Genomic DNA, 19,238 nt, shown 5'->3' with positions numbered 1-19,238 from the left:
CCGAACGCTAGGGCTCCGATGACCACCACGACTTGCTTGAGATGTGATGAGTCTCCTTTAGTCATGTTGTTATTGGATCTGTTTGTGAGATTGAAAGGTTTGAATATTATTATAGGATTGAAATAGGGTTAGATTTAAGAGGACCAAGTAACGCCTCATTTTTGGTTTCTTCTTGAGACGGACCAATACCATTCGTGGCTTCCTTGGATAGATAACCTACGTTTCTTTTTATTACTTTTTTAGAATTTTAAAATAAAAATATCACAGCTCGTTAAAAGCTTGAACCGACTCGTGAGTATAAGTGTAGGTAACCGGCTCTTTCAAAGTTTAATAACTAAAGTGGAGTCGTTATAATAAATTGACACTGACTCTTAATCTTAAGAATAATCATATGTAGCTATTCTATCTTTAAAAAATGTGTTCGTCAAGGATTCAGTGCTTCATATGTGCTTCAACAAAAGGGTGTCGCAGAATGAAAGATCATAACTACAATAGAGGCGGCAAGGACAAAGTTAGCAGATTCGAAGTTACTAGTTTCGAGTGTAAATTTAAGCCGTTTAATGATATGACTAGAGTCAAAGATGTTTAATATGAATATAATAACTTTTATTCTATACATTGGGTATATAAGTAATATTATTTTATAATACATTATTAATAAAACTATATAAAAAATATTGCTAATATATATAATGAAAACAATTAAATATTTAATTAACATGACCAAGTCAAGTTGAACTCATGCTTTAAAATAAAGCTCGAAACGAACCAAACTCGAACTCTATTAACTTAAACCAGACGAGTACATCGGGCCCAGCTAGTTTACACCACTTATTATCGTTAAGTAGTTTAATTAAGCTTAAATTGCACATTAAGAACATTGTTTTATGAAGAAACACTAAGTTATTAACCAGTGGCTCTCTGCCACATGACGTGTCTTTCCATGCTGGATCTTTCGTTGTGCTTATTATCTCACGTTACAAATATTTCCTCCGCGGCGGATTTGCGCCATCCCGCGGAGAATAATCCTTCTACGGGTTTCTCTTTTTGTATAGTAGATGACTTATTGTTTGTATAATGTGTCTGATACCTTACCTTCACATTTTACAATCGAGTATGGAACTAAGAATATCAATTTGTATACATCTTACTTAAAAGCTAAGATTGTAAGCTAACCAAGTAACCAAGCCACTCACGAATATAAACAAGCTCAGCCTAACAAGGCAGCTTAATAGACTCACAAAACCGTTAAATATCTATTAATACAACAGGATTTGTAAAAAAAAAATATTACTTGCATATGACACTGATATATATTATGACTTAGCTAGTTATAGCATTGGGCTAGAAGCCTAGAATGGCATAAGGTGAAAATGGCAAGTTTGGCATTAAGGGAAAATAACTCGCAAGACGATCATACTATCCATGTTCAGTCCAACAACAATACAAGTGTTTACAAAACCAAATATAACAAGTCTCTGGAAATTAACGGCCTCGGCCACGACCACGTCCGCGTCCCCGACCCCTTCCACGTCCCACCGGTTTTCCTGAAACAATGAATATAAATACAATATTAGAGGCTAATTTCAATTCCAGATAATTAAAAACGAGTAATTAATTTCAAATCAAGATTGCCTGCAGTTGGATTCTTTGGTTTGACCCGGGGTGTTTCTTCAACCAACAAAGTCTCAAGATTTAAGCTGTCGGGTAAGATGTAGTATCTGATATTGTTGCCCCTGACACTTAGGTGATCCAAGGTCACTGGATTTTTCCCCTTTAAAGTGAGTTTAACCGTCTTTAAATGTGTGTTCATACTAATATCCACTCCTGTAACATCACAAAACAAAGGTCAAAATCAAAGCTCGGTGGCAAGATATTGACATATGGTCCCGGTTATGAACATGAAGATAATCAAAAGAAAACATCTAGTATCTTTCTAATTAATTTTCATCTGTTTGGACTAATGACTGAAACAGCTGGAAGCACCAACCACAATCAATGCAAGTTTCGTTCTGATCATTATTTTGTACTTATTGAAGGGCATTTTAGAGATTTCAAGTGACGATCAAACATTTTGTATAACTATATGCAAGTCAATTAGTTTGATTCTTTGTTAGATCAAGTATGTAATTGCATTTAAACATTTAGAGACAAGAAGAATGCCAAAACCTTAGGTCACTTAAAACTTATAAGTGGAATAAATAAGGTGGCACGTTATATTCTTATCTCTTAACAGGAAAAACAATAAAAACAAAAAATAGGCTAAACATAAATGGGCCAAAAGTCACCAAAAATGTACTTTTAATGCATAAAACCTCATAAATTATTGCCAAAAAAATATAATTGCTGCAATTATATTCAACTACTCACAAAACATTTGGATGTAATATATTATGGGTCAAAGCAGTCTGGCCCACCCGGGCCTGTTTTAATTGGTAGCAAAAGTTTAAGATCTAGTTGTAATAAAATTGAAAAGGAACAAGATCTTAAAGTCCACATTAATACAGTACTGCTACTTGGAACTACACACCCCTAAAAAATAAAACTACAAAAACATTGAAATTGCCACCGAATTGATGTTAAAACTGTAAACAAAAAGAAAACTGAAATGCAGTATTGTCCAAAAACTATAAGTAAAAAATAAATGCTTATAAATATAAATGTTCAGGTATAATTTTATATACTTAAAAGTCAAAAAAAGCTGATTGATCAATCTGTCGAATCGGCAACTAATAACAGACTAACCATCAACCTGCAATGTCAATTTCCAAAATCTAAAATCTTCATAACTAAAAACAAAGGTTTTAGATATCTTTTTTCTTGCATTTGACATTTTGACCAATACCAAGTGTCAAACAAAAGCCAAATCGCATAGCAATATTTGTAATGCATTAAGATTTAGGATCAAAACTTCAAATTACACCAGCAGGCTATTAGTTACACCAGACCAACTTCGCTAATGTGTTTGGCATTGTGGCACACATTGACTTCAATTGCACAACTTTAATAATATATAAAACATAATCCTTTAACAGATTTATTAATAGTCTCGTTCAAATTTTCAAATTGAAGGTGTATTGTTTTCTCAAGTTTGACTAAAAAAAGACTCAATTTTTTAGTCAAAAGTTTATAATCCTTTGTTATAATCCTTTGAGGGATTTTATTCTATGTAAATAAAGTATAGAATGAGTAAAATAAGGGTCTTTTAGGTTCTTTATTGATTTTATTAAGTTTGATTTAGTATATTATAAAGAGATAACTTTGAGAGATAAACAACGAGAACTAAAAGTTCCAAACCAAAATGTTTGGTTTTACTAATAGCGTATGGAATCAAAATTTTGTCATAGAACGTAATGGTAAACTTTAGATGTTTTATATGAGACATGAAGCAGCATTGACCCAAGTAAATTAACACTTAAAATATGTGATTGACTGACTGCAACCACTTATTAGTTGTTACCTGAAGAAAGAAATGATTAAACACATTCATGATAGTTAGTTATCATATCAAGTATTTGAACCATAAGCTGTCTAAAATTGTAAATGCATGATGATAGTATAACAGACTTTGTAGCCTAAATCCAAATCTGACTAACACTAATGAACGAACACAAAACTGTACGGCTATATATTCAAAAAAGGCCTAAAAAGGTTCTTATGTGATATGATCCACTTACTAAACATCACTAGGCATAACTCTGTAACAATATTGTGACAGTAATTTTGTGCCTTTTATGCATCTTTTAGCATAGCCTACATTGTTGATGTTTGGTAACCACTGAATTTAATCTTTGTATGATTTTTACTTACCTGTAACTATCACTTAACTGTTGACCGTATGCAACTGCGCATATGTTTCTTAAATATGTGTCATGTTAGCATGCTAACTTTAAATCAAATCTTGTAGTATGTAATATGTAGATAACTCAATTATCTAGTGATAGAACTTCTAGTATCGAGTGTCAATTCTACATAGTGGTAGTAAGACTACTAAGATTACTATAGTTTTTTTAATAAAAAAAAAGTTAAAAGGCAGAACTGCATAAACACAAATTGCAAACGAAACATTAGTAACAAAAACAAAACTAGAAATAAGCAATAGAAACTATAGTGCCGAATACGTAAATGTATTTTGCTGGTACACTGAAGCATGTGAAAATTACCTAACTCCTACTTAGCTACTTCCTGGAAGCATTATATTATAACATATAGTGCAGACAAGATACTGTTAATATGCTTATAACCTTAACCAATTCAATATCCTACTAATAATATACGATTCCACTTTAAACATATATCAACACAAGTCCCTAAAACCACAACAAATTCAAATCATAACAAAATCAAACCCTAGAACACACAATTTCAGCAACAAATTCACGTAAACATAACAGCACGTACCAGTAATAGTGCCGTGAACAACAGTGCCGTTTTTTAGCTCAATCAACACTGTCTCGTTGTTCAGCTTCATCAAAAACCTAACGAACAGATCATCAGTCAATTAGTCGCGTAAGAAACAATAATAAGTTATATAAACCGTTAGAGGATGTAAATAATAATAATAATAACTACCTGACGAGCTTCATTGCCGGAGAGTTTGCGGTTAACGATTCGCCGGAGAAGAAGGGTTTTGGTGAATAGTGATTTAGGGCTTCGGCACGAGAATATAATAATGAGTGTTATGTTTTGGTATGGTTGTTTATATATATGGGCCGGTTAAGGTCCATTTAAAAAGCCCATGTTCTAACTGTTGTACAAGAGTCGAGTTAGGGTGGGTTTGAGCTCGAGCTTGAAATTAAAGAGACAGCTCGGATAAGCTTGACTTCGATATTGGAGTTAAACGAGCCTAATATTGAGCCGAGACATGACCCGAGCCGAGCTAGGGTCGAATTCGGCTCGGTTACAAAAATGAGCTAGCTCGGCTCACGTTGTTTCGAATCAAGTTTTTTTAGCTAGTTTTATTCGAGCAAGCTACGAGCCCGAACTTTTTTAACAGACTTGGTCTCGAGAGAGAGAGAGAGAGAGAGAGAGAGAGAGAGAGAGAGTTTGAACATAAAATAAGTTTTGAGCTTATTACAAGTCTCCGTGTCTGTGGGTGGGACATAAAATGGGTAAAGAATAAATAAAGTAATTTTATATTATCTTGTTAAGATTTATTTTAACTCATTCAGGCCATTGAAAATATGAATCGAATAGGCTCGAACAAACGAAAAGTATATGTGATATGTTGAAGCACGCATGTGTATTTTCTAAATAATAATTAAAATAAAGTGTAAAGAAGGCAAATAGAAGTATTGGCTCCAAGGTTGGGTTGCTGATAATCAAATTTGCATTTTCATATAAGGACCCTTTGAAAATGAAAAAAATTATTATTTGAACACGCTAGCTTAAATTATGTTTCCCTGTATTGAACGATTAAGATACATTTAACAGTTGACACTTAGAAACAACTATACTTAAAAAACAAACAACCAAAATTATGAACTTTATCATTTCATCGATGAACACCATTTCAATGAAGAAGTCGTCTATGGGAAACCTACGATCCTAAACAGACTGAAAGTATTGTGACTCGAACCTTAATAACATAATCATTGTTGGGTACGTCGATCTCATTAAGCATGGGACTGTTCTCGGATGCTTCATTGACATGTGGTAAACATACAATACGTAATCGAATAATTATTGTTTGCTTTGAGAGGAATTTTGTATATGACAAAATGAGATAAATAACTTATAATAACATACATTTCTTTCGAACTATAGATGTAATGAAGTTTGAGTAAATATTTTATAGTCAACTTATAAAAACTTAAAAACTATACAAATAAAAATATTAGTTATAAGCGGGTTTTGTGAGATACATAACAGTCAATGTTTTCATACTAAGACCGGACATATTGAACCAAACGCCTTACCGAATCACAATTCGGACCGGACGTTGAAGTGTTGAACTGGATGACGTCAAAATTAATTTAAAAATATTGAAATAATAGAAATTCTAAAAATATTAATGGTCGAGTCTATTAATTGTAAAAGATGAATATATTTTGGTTTAATGGTTAAAAAGAAAGGATATTTATATATGTTAAATTAAGGAATCAAACACAATTATCACTTAAGAGTTAGAAAAACATTTTTAGTTTCAAACACGAGGTCTTCGATTCAAGACATCACTTTCATAATTTTACCACAAGACGTTTGTTAATTGGTTTGACTATTGGAAATAGTCGCGAGTAATAAAATTAGAAAACGGTCCATGTAATGGAATAATTTATTTCTGATTTAAAATGTTTGATAGTAATTAAGACTTAGTAGGAATTAGGAAATAGCTATATATCTACTTGACATTCTATCACGTACAGTAAGTCTTGTTTTAATTCTTATAAATCAAGCATAGCCATACACTTTTTATAATCGTGTGATTCCTAAAACTTGTCATGGATAAGGTGTCGTTTTGTAATTATTAATTTCTTTTATGTAACACCCCGTAACCGCAGCGGAAACGTAAACGGGATGAAACAGACATCTCTGATATCAACCACATTGTTTATAAAGAAAACTGAATACATTAATATACTTCAAATTACATTATCTTGTATTTCATTACCGTCTAGGTGATACACACATCATACAATACGATACACAATTCTATTTGTTATAATGTATCCTAATATCCTGCACGCAAATCTTACACACATCAAGCACTTAGCACGTAAGCAATCACTTCATCTTAATTGTACCTGAAAAGCATGTGAGAAAACGGGTCAACTACGAATAGTTGGTGAGTTTCACAATTTGAGTAAACCATGATAAATCCATATCAAAATATAATATTATCTGGGGACACTGTTAACCCAGTACTGTACTCATTCTGGGGGCAATGTTAACCCAAAATTACGATGTAATTATGTTGAGCCCACAAGTGAAACCTCTGACTATCACACACAACCCCCGTGGCATACCCCCCGCCCACGGGCCCGTGGCATATCCCCCGCCCACGGAACTGCCCCAAACCGCTATGTCTAACATTACATAGCAAAATAAATAACAACAAAATAGACATGTGCAACTGGCTGGGAAACATCAGCAAATCCATGCCGGACCAGTTGTGTTTGTCAAACCAATAGTACTATCCACACTCTACCGGCTTTCAGTTAATCACTCGTGTTCTGGGGCCTTAGAATGTTAGCAACTCAGACAATTACCATCTTAGTACATTTCCGTACGATTCCCGTACAATAAAATATATATAAATCCACGCAAGTCCATGCGTTCAGTATGTATTTAAACATTTCAGTAAAAACATGCTTCCGCCCCGTAAAAATATTCGAAAACAGTTCAGAAAAAGGGGCTCGTGAAACTCACCTTAGCACATGCAAGCAGGTAACAACAATCATTATCAGTTAACACGTCCAATCTGTAACATGATCCATACGATCGTTACTATACACTCATTATTAATATAACTTTAACCAAGTTAACCGGTACATCTGGGGACACTGTTAACCCAGCACTGTACCCGTTCTGGGGCAGGGTTAACCCAGAAAACACTTCTCCGGACTCAGATTGTGATGTCGTTTAGAGTTCAACAGTCAAATTTTCTAATAGCTTGTTTTCCCCGTTTTGCGTGCCTAGCACGGTTACCCGTTTTTATGTTTCAAAAATGAGTTTGGTCACACACGACCCGAGAGTAGTGGTTGACTGATAATTTAATTAAAGATGTGAAATTAGAGCTCGGTTTAGACGTCCCGATTGGCCGCGGGACTCGTTTCCGTCTTTGGCGTACCGGAAACTGTTAAAATAGGTTAAAATTACTCAAATCATCCGAATTATGTTCGGATGATTTATTTTTACTTGTTTAACTCAATTATATGAAAATAGTTCATTTTTAGGGTTTTTATACACCAGTCAGCTCGCTTAAGCGAACTTCACCGGTTTACGCGTTTTAACTTTAAAAGTTTGATAATTAGCACAAATAATTATCCGTTTAATCTCGGATCTTGAAATTTTGAAAAAATCACTTTTTAACAGTGGGGAATTTTATAAAAGTATTTCCAGAATTAATTCTTATATTTAAAATTTATTTATCTATTTTTAAACACCATTTAAACACTAAATATGTCGTAAACACCAAACGACCTTAGAAAAATCCCAAATTTCTCCTGGATGTCCCCTGCCATCCACATAGTCCCCTGTAATTTTTCCAGAACCAAAATCTTCTTTTACATGCCATTTTCACTAAAACCGAGCTAGAAAACCCTATAACTCGTTTAACCGAAAAGCCTACTTAGACTTCTCCAACTGACCTCAAATTTTGTGTGTGACTTATACATGATATAAAAAGCTTATCTGCAATTTTCCAGAATTTTTTATGATATTTAACTATTTTTCACCATTTTTAGCCAAAACCGAGCATTAAATTCACCAAATATTCATCCTTTATCCAAAAATTACCAAAAATTCACAGAACTCTTATTTTCATGTGTAGAACATCCCTGTAAAATTTCATGACCTAACTCTAAACCATCAACAATCTGTCCCAAAACACATACACCGAACATAAACCGAATATACCTTTCGTTTTCCGCCACTACAAGCTACAGACTCTTCTTTCCGCCTTATCAACCACTAAACACAGAGCCTACAAATAACAGACCACAATACCAAACAAGTTACACTCACGATCAAGCCATTTCTTTCATGGTTTCGGTTATGATTCCAAAACAAAGATTTAACCGTAAAAATTCGTTTTTGATTCGTTTAACTCCTTTCTTGGACCAAGATCCCTTGTATAACCCGTATACATCACTTGATCATGCAAGAATCGGTTTTCATCTTTGAAACCTCATTTTCTTGCAAACAAACTCAAGAAACGAAGATGAACACGTGAATAACTCGATCATTACCTTGTTTTTCTTGCTAGAACTCTCGGTTTTTTGATGAAATTATTGAGAGAATTGATGATCTTGTGGAATTGGTTGTAAAAAAAAAAAATGAGGATGAATGGGGTGTAAGAGGGAGTCCGATCGGAAGTAGTGAGGGGGTGGGGTGGGACCCACCTCTTCATTTTTAGCCACATGTTTGGATTTCGGATATCTGGATAATGTTTTGGATAATCCGGTTCAGTTCGTTTTTCGGTTAAATGTTTAATTTGGCTTAAAACGAGGCTAAAACGGTCGTTTTTCGGCTAAAAATGAAATTTATATAAAACCACTTTAAAAACTTAAACCATGACTTCCATTAACTTAAAATACCATGTTATTAATAATTGCACATCTTTTTCGGCTTGATCGATTGTCTCTTGCTCGGTTTGGTATTAAAGGTTTCGTTTAATGTACCGACGTACCATTAAATCGAAATTATTTTTCTGTGCTTTAATTCACTTATCCCGAAGCTTTAATACTTCGTAAACATTACTAAATATCATATATCTCGTCTATAATTGAACCCTCGATTCATTCGGGTTTCAATAACTATCGATCGATTAATCGCATATTCAATACGATGAATTATATATTCACGTACGATCAATACAGTGAACCATGTATTCTCGTATAATTACTATGGTAATTCATGTACCCGACATTAAATATGACGTAACTATCGTCTACTGGTTAGGGTATACCGGGTTTCGTCGGAATCGTTACATTTTGTTACTTAATTATATAGCTAGCTAGACTTACATGATCCAAGTATCCAACATAGATCAAGATGAAGAAGAAGATGATCATCATCGTGTTTATGTTTATTATGATTTGCATGGTTAACAACGATCTTCATGCATCCGCTGTCGTCGAAAGGCCGGGAGAAGGAGGTGGTGGTGAAGGCGGAGGTGGTGGTGGAGGCAGAGGTGGTGGTTTTGGTGGAGGCAGAGATGGTGGTTTTGGTGGTTATGATGGTGGTGCTGGTTATCCAGTTGGTAGTGGTTTTCCAGCTGGTGGTGGTGTAGTAAGGAATTACAACACGCCTTCTCTTCCTTGTACGCTTGTGGGCTTATTATTATTAATCCTTGTTGTGTGCTAAACTTAGCTAGCAAGGATCATTGTTTTGCATATGTAGTGTTGGAATTAATATGTTATGGTTCAAATGGTGTTTTGTGTTGTGTTGTGTTGTGTTGTGTTGTGTTGTATCTATGGTATTAATTTCATCTAATTAAATAACTCATGTTTGAGAAAATGGGCAATAATATTATCCTTTTTATTTATCCTTTTAACAGCAAATAGACGCCTGAAAATTATAATTCCGACTCCGTTGATCTATATATAATATAATGATTTGGAAAAGTATGATACTTTATATCATTTTAATTTAAGAGCATGCGGGTGGGAAGCATTTACCGAATTTCACCTATTTGCAGGAAGAAAAACATGAAAAATGAGGAAACTTGATCCAGTAACACCATCCAGAGAGAATGAGGAAATGGGGAAGACGATGGATCATGGAAAACTGGGTCGAAGAAAACGCACATTTAATTGTAGATATTTATTATTATTTGGGGTTCTAATTTGTTTATTTAATATTTTATCTTTCAAAATTCAAACTACTGTTTATTAGTCTAAAATTATAATTAATCTTAGGAAGAATGGATATTTTTTTATCTTCAAATTAATAATTCCAGACTGAGACAAACCCAAGATAGACGAGTTTGGGCTACTTCGATTTGAGTTTTTAAAGACTTCTATAAAGATTTTTGTTTTAAGTTAAATATCATACGAAGGATTACATACATGATACACTACATTTAGGTTAACAAAATATGTTTATAAGAGACAAAATTTAACTCGAGCTTAAACCTAAAATATCTAATTCAATGCCGAGATTATAAAATGCAAGATCTCCTCGACTTAAATGCGTAATCACTTGATGGATGAAAATTAGATACGCTTTGGATATTATTCGACCAAATATCATTAACTTCTATTCATACATGCCCACGCTAATTCATGCATATAATCAACATCTTACACACACGACTATAAGACCACTTGAAAATCAGTATAATCATCAACCAACTAATGATATCGATCTTCAAGACTATGTGTTATGGAGCATGGTTAGTTAACCAAAAGTGTTGTCACGTCATTGCCACATAGATCGTTAGACATTTACTAAATAACTCATCAAACTTCTTAGAGAATAAGCTTTAACTAACCAGAACCCCAATTATCATTAAGTAACTAACCCATAAAACTTGTCTGTGTGTGTGTGTGTGTGGGGGGGGGGGGGGGGGGTTGTTATCTAACAAACACTCAAATTATCATTTATTTTATAAATTACGAAAAAATGATTTCTTTAGTTTAAAACTGAGTTGGCCTCGCACCCCCTGCCCTTAACGTCGTTACCCAGTTAGCGCTTAAATGGGCAATTTCCCTTAGCGGCTTATCGCTCTATTCTATAACAGTTTAGTGCCTAGTGATGCTTACGTATACAAGAATGACACTCCTTCAGAATCACCATAACACATGGTCTAACCATAACCAATAAAGGAATAACACCTTATATAAAACCTTAAGTTGTGTTTTGTCGCTAAACTCAACATGTGAATTCATCAAATCATATTGTGCTACGTGACGCTGACTGAACCCTACCCTTCAACCCTTGTCAATCACGCCACCAGTGAATTCACCCTGTCGTCATTCGCGCCCACTGAATTCATCCATTCGCGAGCCAACCCACAATCTTCTTCCGTAAGCCCAAGCAACCACACTCGCCCAGGGTCGCGGCACCCGCTCGCGGCGAGGGTGTTGTGGTGTTCGTGGCCACCTGGCTCGCGCCACTCGCTGAAGCCGGTGCTCGCTTGACCACAACGCATAGTCTTACTAGGTTTATATAATAATAATAATAAATAATAATAATTAATATAATAATAAATAGTAATAATAATAATAATAAAGTATGTTATTAAATGTTAATATTTTACTAAAAATGGGGAAACGACGACGTTTAACACATCTTCAGGCGGTTTTCAATTGCCCGTTTGTTTTGTACCCTCTTCGCCCACCTATTAATGTTAATATTATTATTACCAGTCGCCTGGCGGGCAAAAACCCTAAAAAAAACATTCGTCAAATTCCGATTCCAAAACCCAAATTCGCGGTGCGATTCTGCAATTCGATCCATTTCATTGCTTATTTGATCGATCTAATCCTTCAATTGCATTGATACATTCCAATTGTTGTTGCAATTTTTATATTAAGTTAATTTTGTGTTAATATCAATTCAACTTCGTTTTAATTGTTAGTTTGGAACTGAGCAATTGATGTGTGTGTGATCGTACTTCGTACGTATAATTGATGTAATTGATTGTAAGTGTGAAGTTGTTAACAGTTTGATGGAAGTTGATGTTTAGTTGATTTTGATTTGGATTTGGGTTAGTGTGTTTATTTTTTGCTTATATGAATTTAACCGATTTTGCGTCAACTGTTCGGATGGATGAACAGATTCTTTTTTATGTCATTTGATTTTGATTGGTCGATCGAACATGAGCACGCGCTTTGTTTGTTCGTTTGTGTCCGTGAACGTCCGTTTATGTTTTTTTTTGCATTTGTGTTTGTTTATTTAAATTTAACTGATTTTACGTCAACTGTTTGGATGGATGAACAGATTTTTTTATTCGTTTGATTGGTCAAACGAACACGAGCACGTGTTTTGTTCGTTCGTTTGTGTTCATGAACGTCCGTTTATGTTTTTTTTTCATGTGTTTGTTTATTTACGTTCGTTTAAATTTAACCGATTTTTCGTCAACTGTTCAGATGAATGAACAGATTTTTTTTTGTTCATTTGATTAATTGAACGGACACGAACACGTGTTTTGTTCGGTCGTTTGTGTTCATGAACTTCCGTTTATATATATTTTTTCACTTGTGTTTGTTTATTTACGTTTGTTCGTTTAAATTGAACCGATTTTTCATCAACTGTTCGGATGGATGAACCGATGAACAGAATTTTTTTTTTTGTTAATTTGATTAATTGAACAAACACGAACAAACGTTTTGTTTGGTCTTTTGTGTTCCTGAATGTTCGTTTATGTTTTTTTTTCTATTTGTGTTTGTTTATTTACGTTCGTTCGTTTAAATTTTAATAAATGCGTAAATAGTTATATTCATTGTTGTAGTCATGGTTGTAAACATATCCTGACTAGGTGTCGATTAATCGCTAATTCCCACCTCACTGGTTAATTTTGGGCAAATCGGCCAATTAGTCAGTCAATGGTCAAATTCAGCCAAAATCGTGATTAATCGGACCTAGTCGGTGTTTTCTGCCGAGGTTCTGGCTAAAATCTGCAGTTTTTGGCAAAAATAAGCGGTTTCCAGCAAGATTCCAGCCAATTTCTGGCTCAAAATGTGTTGTGTGTATATATAAAACTGAAAATTACATATAAAAATGTGTGTCTATTTATATAAAACTTTAAATTATACATAAAAGTCGGATCTGATTAATCCTGACTAATCCCGATTAATGGCTAGTCCCCACCCCACCGACCGACTAATGACTAGCGACTACTACAACCTTGGTTGTAGTAATCGCCAGCCGCTAGTCGGGCGGTGTGTGAGGACTACGATTAATAATCAGAATTCATTGGGATTAATCAGTGCCTAGTCGGGATTTTTACAACCATGGTTATATTTATATGAATATATGAACATAAAAAGGGCTTGTTTGAATTATATCTATGTGTGTGTGTATACATATATACTTGGTTATGTTTTCGTCAATTACGCTCATTTGCGTTCGTTTAAGTTTGTTTTTGTTCGTCTGTGTTTGTTAATGACATGTTTTTAGCCCCGTACTTGGATTGTGAATAAAGGTGTCTTTTGGATCAAATTGTGAAGGATACTAAATGATAATACAATGGAACGAATTAAATGTGATGCTATGTTATACTGTGTTATACTTTGTCATTTTAGCAAATAGCCTTCATTCCAACTTGCTGTAATAACTGAGTGTTTATAGTTTCATGTAGTCAACATAGTTTTGCATTAACTCTGTCTTAGCGGTTACAAATTATCATGATTGAGTTTTTGGTGTTTTAAGTTGCAGCTTCTTCTGAGTAGTTGGATCTAGATATCATCAATCAATTTGTTAATGTGGGGATTTAATTCATGGACTTGAATGCGCCGCCTTTACCTGAAGAAGATGACTCGATGCGTGGGGATGCTGTGAAATATCAATTATACGGAAGAGAGAGAGCGACGAGCTTTGAGACCATGGAACAAGTATTAATCTTTAATCTTTTTACTTTAAATATGCATATTCGTACAGGACATTTTAAAATGCTTGTTATTTGCGTATGCTCGCTATTTGTGTGTGGACATATATAGCGTTTAGTGGCTGAATCATGTTTTGTATAAATGTAACAACAGGAAAGAGGAAATAGGGGATCCAAGAGAAGATACGCGGATGTGGACCCCATGCATATGTCTGAGCCATCTAAGAGTAGTAACGGAGTTCAGAATAATAACAATGGATCCTTTGACCGAAATAGCCTTCCACCAGGTAGGCATATGCATTCTCAAATACAACAATTTTCTTTTATTGAATTCAAACTTAATATTATGGTTCTGCCCTATAGGTTGGTTGGATTGCCAGCCATTTGGAGACACACTAGATTTTATTATCCCCTCAAAAGTCCCTCTTGGTGAATCTTTTGACGACAAGATTCCCTTTAATAAAAGATATACTCCTCAACAAGCAATTCAACAGCAAAGAAGTTTACAAAGAGAAGTAAATATTCCACATTTCGCGTTTTCTGTCAATTTCCTAGAACAGTGGAATTACCATTTTGCCCTTTTTGGTCTTTAGTTATTCTAATAATATGATTATGTTATCCTTTTCCAGATAGGGTTAGTAATAGATCTAACAAATACTAATCGGTACTATTGCGAGTCAGATTGGACCAGAGAAGGTATTAAATATGTCAAGGTTAGATCATCAAATAACTACCTTTTTCGTTTTTGTCATAAATGTCGATTAAGTCAATTAAATTTATTTTATTTTACTTCTCTAAATGCAGATTAGATGTGCAGGAAGAGATGCAGTGCCTGATTACGAGTCTGTAGAAAAGTTTATTCAAGAGGTAGGCTTGTGTTAGTTTTGGTATAATGAAAACGGGATGTTACTAAAGTTTGCTTTTTTATTTTATTAGGTTACTCAATTCAGCGCTCAATATGGTCAATCAAATAAGTATGTTCTTGTCCATTGTACACATGGTCATAACCGGACTGGCTATATGATTGCTAACTATCTTATTCGGTCAGAATCATTTTCTGTCACGGAGGTATGTTTGACTAGTCAAAGAAATCTTTTGATGTGGTCTGACTCTTCGACCAAATATAAATTGAATTTATGTGTGTTTCGGACTTGTACAGGCGGTAGAAATTTTTGCTGAAGCACGTCCTCCAGGGATCTACAAGCAAGATTATATTAATGATTTATACAATCTTTTTGGTGATCAAATTCCTAAAGATTTTGTTTGCCCACAAACCCCTGAATGGAAGAGGTCACCTGATCGGGACGATGATGATACAACTGCCGGTTTGCAGGTAGGTAATCCTAATAACATTTTTGGAGGTTAAAAGTTAAAACACACTTTTGGTGACTTTTGACTTGTTTGACCGTTTTCGTGTACGCGTTTGTTCTGTCTGAGATATACATAACCTGAATTTTAAGGGTTTGCAGGTAAATGATGTGCAACCTAGCCGGATGACCAGTGATGATGTATTGGGAGATCCCGTGCCGTCTAATCAGATAGAGCCAATGAGGCAATTTTGTTATCAAGTTCTTAAATTGAGTGGTCGGGTAAGTTTTTTCGGTTACTTAACAAACTTTAATTCTGTAATCAATCTTTTAAATCACGCTATTAATAATAAAGTGGATGTTTGTGCATAATACCAAATATGAAAGAACATAATATAGTAAGAAAAGATAAAGATATTAGCTTTTTTTTCTTTTTTTTAGGGACGAGGAAAGCCTCGGTTTCCAGGATCACACCCTGTTTCTCTTAGCAGGTGCAGTTTAATATTCAAATTTTAAAGCATGCAAAAATGCAGTTTAATCATTAATGTTATACTTTAAGGTTCTTATGCTGTTAATTGTTATAATTCAGGGACAACTTACAAGTTTTGAAACAGCGGTACTATTATGCCACATGGAAAGCTGACGGGACACGATACATGATGTTAATAACTTGGAATGGGTGTTATTTAATCGATAGAAATTTTAATTTCCGAAGTGTTCAGTTGCGGTTTCCATGCGGAAACATTAATGAGGTAGTGTGCCCTTAATATAGGAAATCATTAAAATCTGACATGTTTGTATCTATAGTATTGTCTGACGTGTTTTTTTGTTAGGGCGCAGCTGGAAACACTCATAACTATACTTTACTTGATGGAGAAATGGTAGTTGATACTGATCCAACAACACATACGCAGGAAAGGAGATATCTCATTTACGATCTTATAGCAATCAACAAAAGATCACTCGTAGATGTAAATCCCTTTTTCTCTTTCCATTTATACGCTTTGACTTATTGACTTAGTTGTGTAATGATACAAAAAGCTGAAATTTGAATTTTCAATGTCGTTTCAGCACCCTTTTAGTGACAGGTGGAAGATACTCGAGAATGATGTTATTAAACCTAGGAATATCGAGCGAGAGCGTTTGGGCAAAAGTAGAAACCCGTATTACAGATATGATTTGGAACTATTTAGGGTGCGTAATTAGATCTTGATATTAATATACGTTGTATGTTTATGATTCGTTTTTTAACAATTAAAGATTCATTTAGGTGAGAAGAAAAGACTTCTACATACTTTCTGCGGTATCTAAGCTTCTTAAGGTGTTCATTCCTAAACTTTCCCATGCATCAGACGGTCTCATTTTCCAGGTGATTATCAATTGATTACTTGTTCAATGTTCAATGATTATTAACTAATGGTTTTTCATACTACTAGGGTTGGGATGATCCATACGTGCCTCACACACATGAAGGTCTTTTGAAGTGGAAGTATCCTGAAATGAATTCGGTTGATTTTCTCTTGGAGGTTGTAAAAAGATGTGTTTATGTTCTTTATTTTGAGTTTTATATTTATTTATTTTATCTGAGAAAGCGTATATCTTGACAGGTGGGAAATGATAATCGTCCTATGCTTTTTGTAAACGAGCGTGGGAGAAAGAAGACGATGGATAGAAGTCGGGTTGTTTTTAGAGGTGAGATTATTATTAATTTATCTGATTTTGTTCATTAAATATGAAAATTAGCTGGAACTGCATTATTGTGATGACTCGAGTATTATATTTCAGATCCATCAGTAGATGTATATTCATTATCAGGAAAGATAATAGAATGCTCATGGGATTCTGAGGAAGATGCTTGGGTCTATATGCGAATGCGACCCGACAAATCAACACCAAATGAGTTCATAACCTTCAAAAAGGTATACTTTTTCTCTGTAAACATCCTAAAAAAACACTTACAAGCGTAAAATTTGGTCTGTTGACAAGTGGCAACAAGTGTCAAAACGGGTCAAAATTTGTTTAAAAGCAAATTACAAAATAGAAAACGCTTTTTCCTGTTTTTAGAACTCACCTTAAATTCGGCTCAAAATACATAAAAGTAAAGTTCGTTATGAGGAGCATTTAAGTTTTTATTCTATGCATTATTTATTACTAATTGCTAACTCTGGAAATCTGTAAAGTTCGTTTTTATTTCGTGCATCTTAACATCCTAAAACGTTTCGTTAAAAATATTATATTGTTATTTATATCATACTTTATTTGTAATTGAGTAAACTGTGGTTTGTCCAAATCTGCGGTTTTAGTCCAATAGTTTCAAATTTGCGATTTTCGTCCATGTGGTTTCATTTCACTTGCAGTTAAACCTGAATTCATAAACTCCGTTAAGTCTGGTTGTTAAACTCATCATCGTGCCCCTCACGTGAAGGCAAGTTTGTCCTTTTTTCCCCAAATAAACCCCAGTCCTAATTCGCAAGCCCCTCACGTGAGGGGCACGCTGATGTGTTTAACGACCTGCTTAACTGGGTTAATGTATTCAGGTTTAATTGCAAGTGAAATGAAACCACAGGGACGAAAATCGCAAATTTGAAACTAATGGACTAAAACCGCAGATTTGGACAAACTACAGGGACGAAAACCGCAGTTCACTCTTTGAAATTATATCATACTTTATTTGTAATTATCTTTTCATTTTAATGATGTAGGTTATCAGGAGTATCAAGGATAATATCACAGAAGAAGTAGTATTAGACGAGATCAATGATATCGTTCGTCTTCCTATGTATGCCGACAGAATAAGCATGGATACAAAAGCCTTTGAGAGGAATGGGAGACGCAGACAATAAGGATTCTTTTTTCATCAAATCATACATGTAACAATATAATACAAGGAGGCGGTGGTTGTGTACACTCGGGTGGAGCTCTGGGCACCCGTGTATTGTAGCATTGTTATACTGATTTATTGATTCTTTTTTTCGGATAGGCATAAGTTTTATGGTTTAGACTTTAGAAGATGTTATAGTTTTTTTTATAGACGGTTGGATTTTTTTGTCAGTTTTATTTTTCTGGTATTGGATTTGGATTTTGGACACAAATTGCAATGAATTATGCACCAGTTGTTATTTGATATAAAAATAGAATTGAATGGAAGTAGATGTTATATTATTAGAGATATAACATGCCTTCTTCATGTGTGTAGATTAGAGGTGTACAAACTGGTTTGGTCAACAAAAGTTAAAACCGGGTTAGGTAGGAACCGAATCTGGATATAGTCGAGTATTTGACCTGGTTTACTGGGTTTTGGTTAGGGTTGGGTTTTGACCGGTAATGGTGGAAGTCCAGTGGCGGAGCCAGAATTTTTTTTCTATGGGTTAGGGATTATTTGGTCTTTGATTTTTTTCCAATGTCAAAGTTTTTGGGGCCGGATGGGTCGGGTCGGTCATTTAGTCAAATAAATAAAACGCAATATCACTACTAGGTAGAGGTGTACAAAAAAAACCGGTTTGGGACCAGTTTTAGGCAAACCGAACCGATCCGGTTTGGGTTTAAAGCCGGTTTCACCCAAACCGGTTTCCAAACCGACCCAAACCGTCAATTTCAGGACCGGTTCCCCTTCAAATATATCAAACCGGTTTTAAAACCGAACCGGTTTGAGAAAAACCGGTTAAACAGGTTTAAAACCGGTGAAACCGGTTTATAAACCGGACCGAAATGGTGTGACC

General features: G+C 34.6%; 1 protein-coding gene and 1 long non-coding RNA gene across 2 annotated transcripts; one reads left to right on the top strand and one right to left on the bottom strand.

The window, feature by feature from the left end:
• Positions 1 to 1,358: 1,358 nt before the first annotated feature.
• Positions 1,359 to 4,726, bottom strand: LOC143571434 (uncharacterized). Its single transcript, XR_013142093.1, has 3 exons — positions 4,573 to 4,726; positions 4,402 to 4,478; positions 1,359 to 1,827 (listed from the first exon to the last, which is right to left on the bottom strand). It is a non-coding gene; the product is annotated as an uncharacterized LOC143571434 (long non-coding RNA).
• A 9,302-nt stretch (positions 4,727 to 14,028) lies between these two features.
• Positions 14,029 to 18,610, top strand: LOC143571445 (uncharacterized). The gene is made up of 17 exons (XM_077056869.1): positions 14,029 to 14,219; positions 14,367 to 14,499; positions 14,576 to 14,727; positions 14,842 to 14,925; positions 15,017 to 15,079; positions 15,149 to 15,280; positions 15,372 to 15,545; positions 15,682 to 15,801; positions 15,961 to 16,010; positions 16,109 to 16,271; positions 16,353 to 16,490; positions 16,591 to 16,713; positions 16,790 to 16,888; positions 16,956 to 17,045; positions 17,127 to 17,211; positions 17,305 to 17,438; positions 18,222 to 18,610. Exons 1-17 carry the CDS (start codon positions 14,106 to 14,108, stop codon positions 18,360 to 18,362), a joined length of 1,995 nt encoding a protein of 664 aa, XP_076912984.1. The 5' UTR covers positions 14,029 to 14,105; the 3' UTR covers positions 18,363 to 18,610.
• Positions 18,611 to 19,238: the final 628 nt, after the last annotated feature.

The sequence above is a fragment of the Bidens hawaiensis genome, unplaced genomic scaffold, assembly GCF_021521415.1.
Source record: "Bidens hawaiensis isolate Kalapana, Puna unplaced genomic scaffold, B.hawaiensis_p1.1 tig00025376_1, whole genome shotgun sequence".
NCBI lineage: Eukaryota > Viridiplantae > Streptophyta > Magnoliopsida > Asterales > Asteraceae > Bidens > Bidens hawaiensis.
Note: the sequence above shows the minus strand (reverse complement) of the source record. Positions and strands in the feature narration are given on the sequence as shown.

Excerpts from the sequence above, each read along its gene's own strand:
- LOC143571445 (XM_077056869.1), top strand. The coding sequence starts at position 14,106 with ATGGACTTGAATGCGCCGCCTTTACCTGAAGAAGATGACTCGATGCGT. Across the intron at positions 14,926-15,016 it reads AAGGTATTAAATATGTCAAG|ATTAGATGTGCAGGAAGAGA; the intron begins GTTAGATCATCA and ends CTCTAAATGCAG. Across the intron at positions 16,889-16,955 it reads CAGACGGTCTCATTTTCCAG|GGTTGGGATGATCCATACGT; the intron begins GTGATTATCAAT and ends TCATACTACTAG.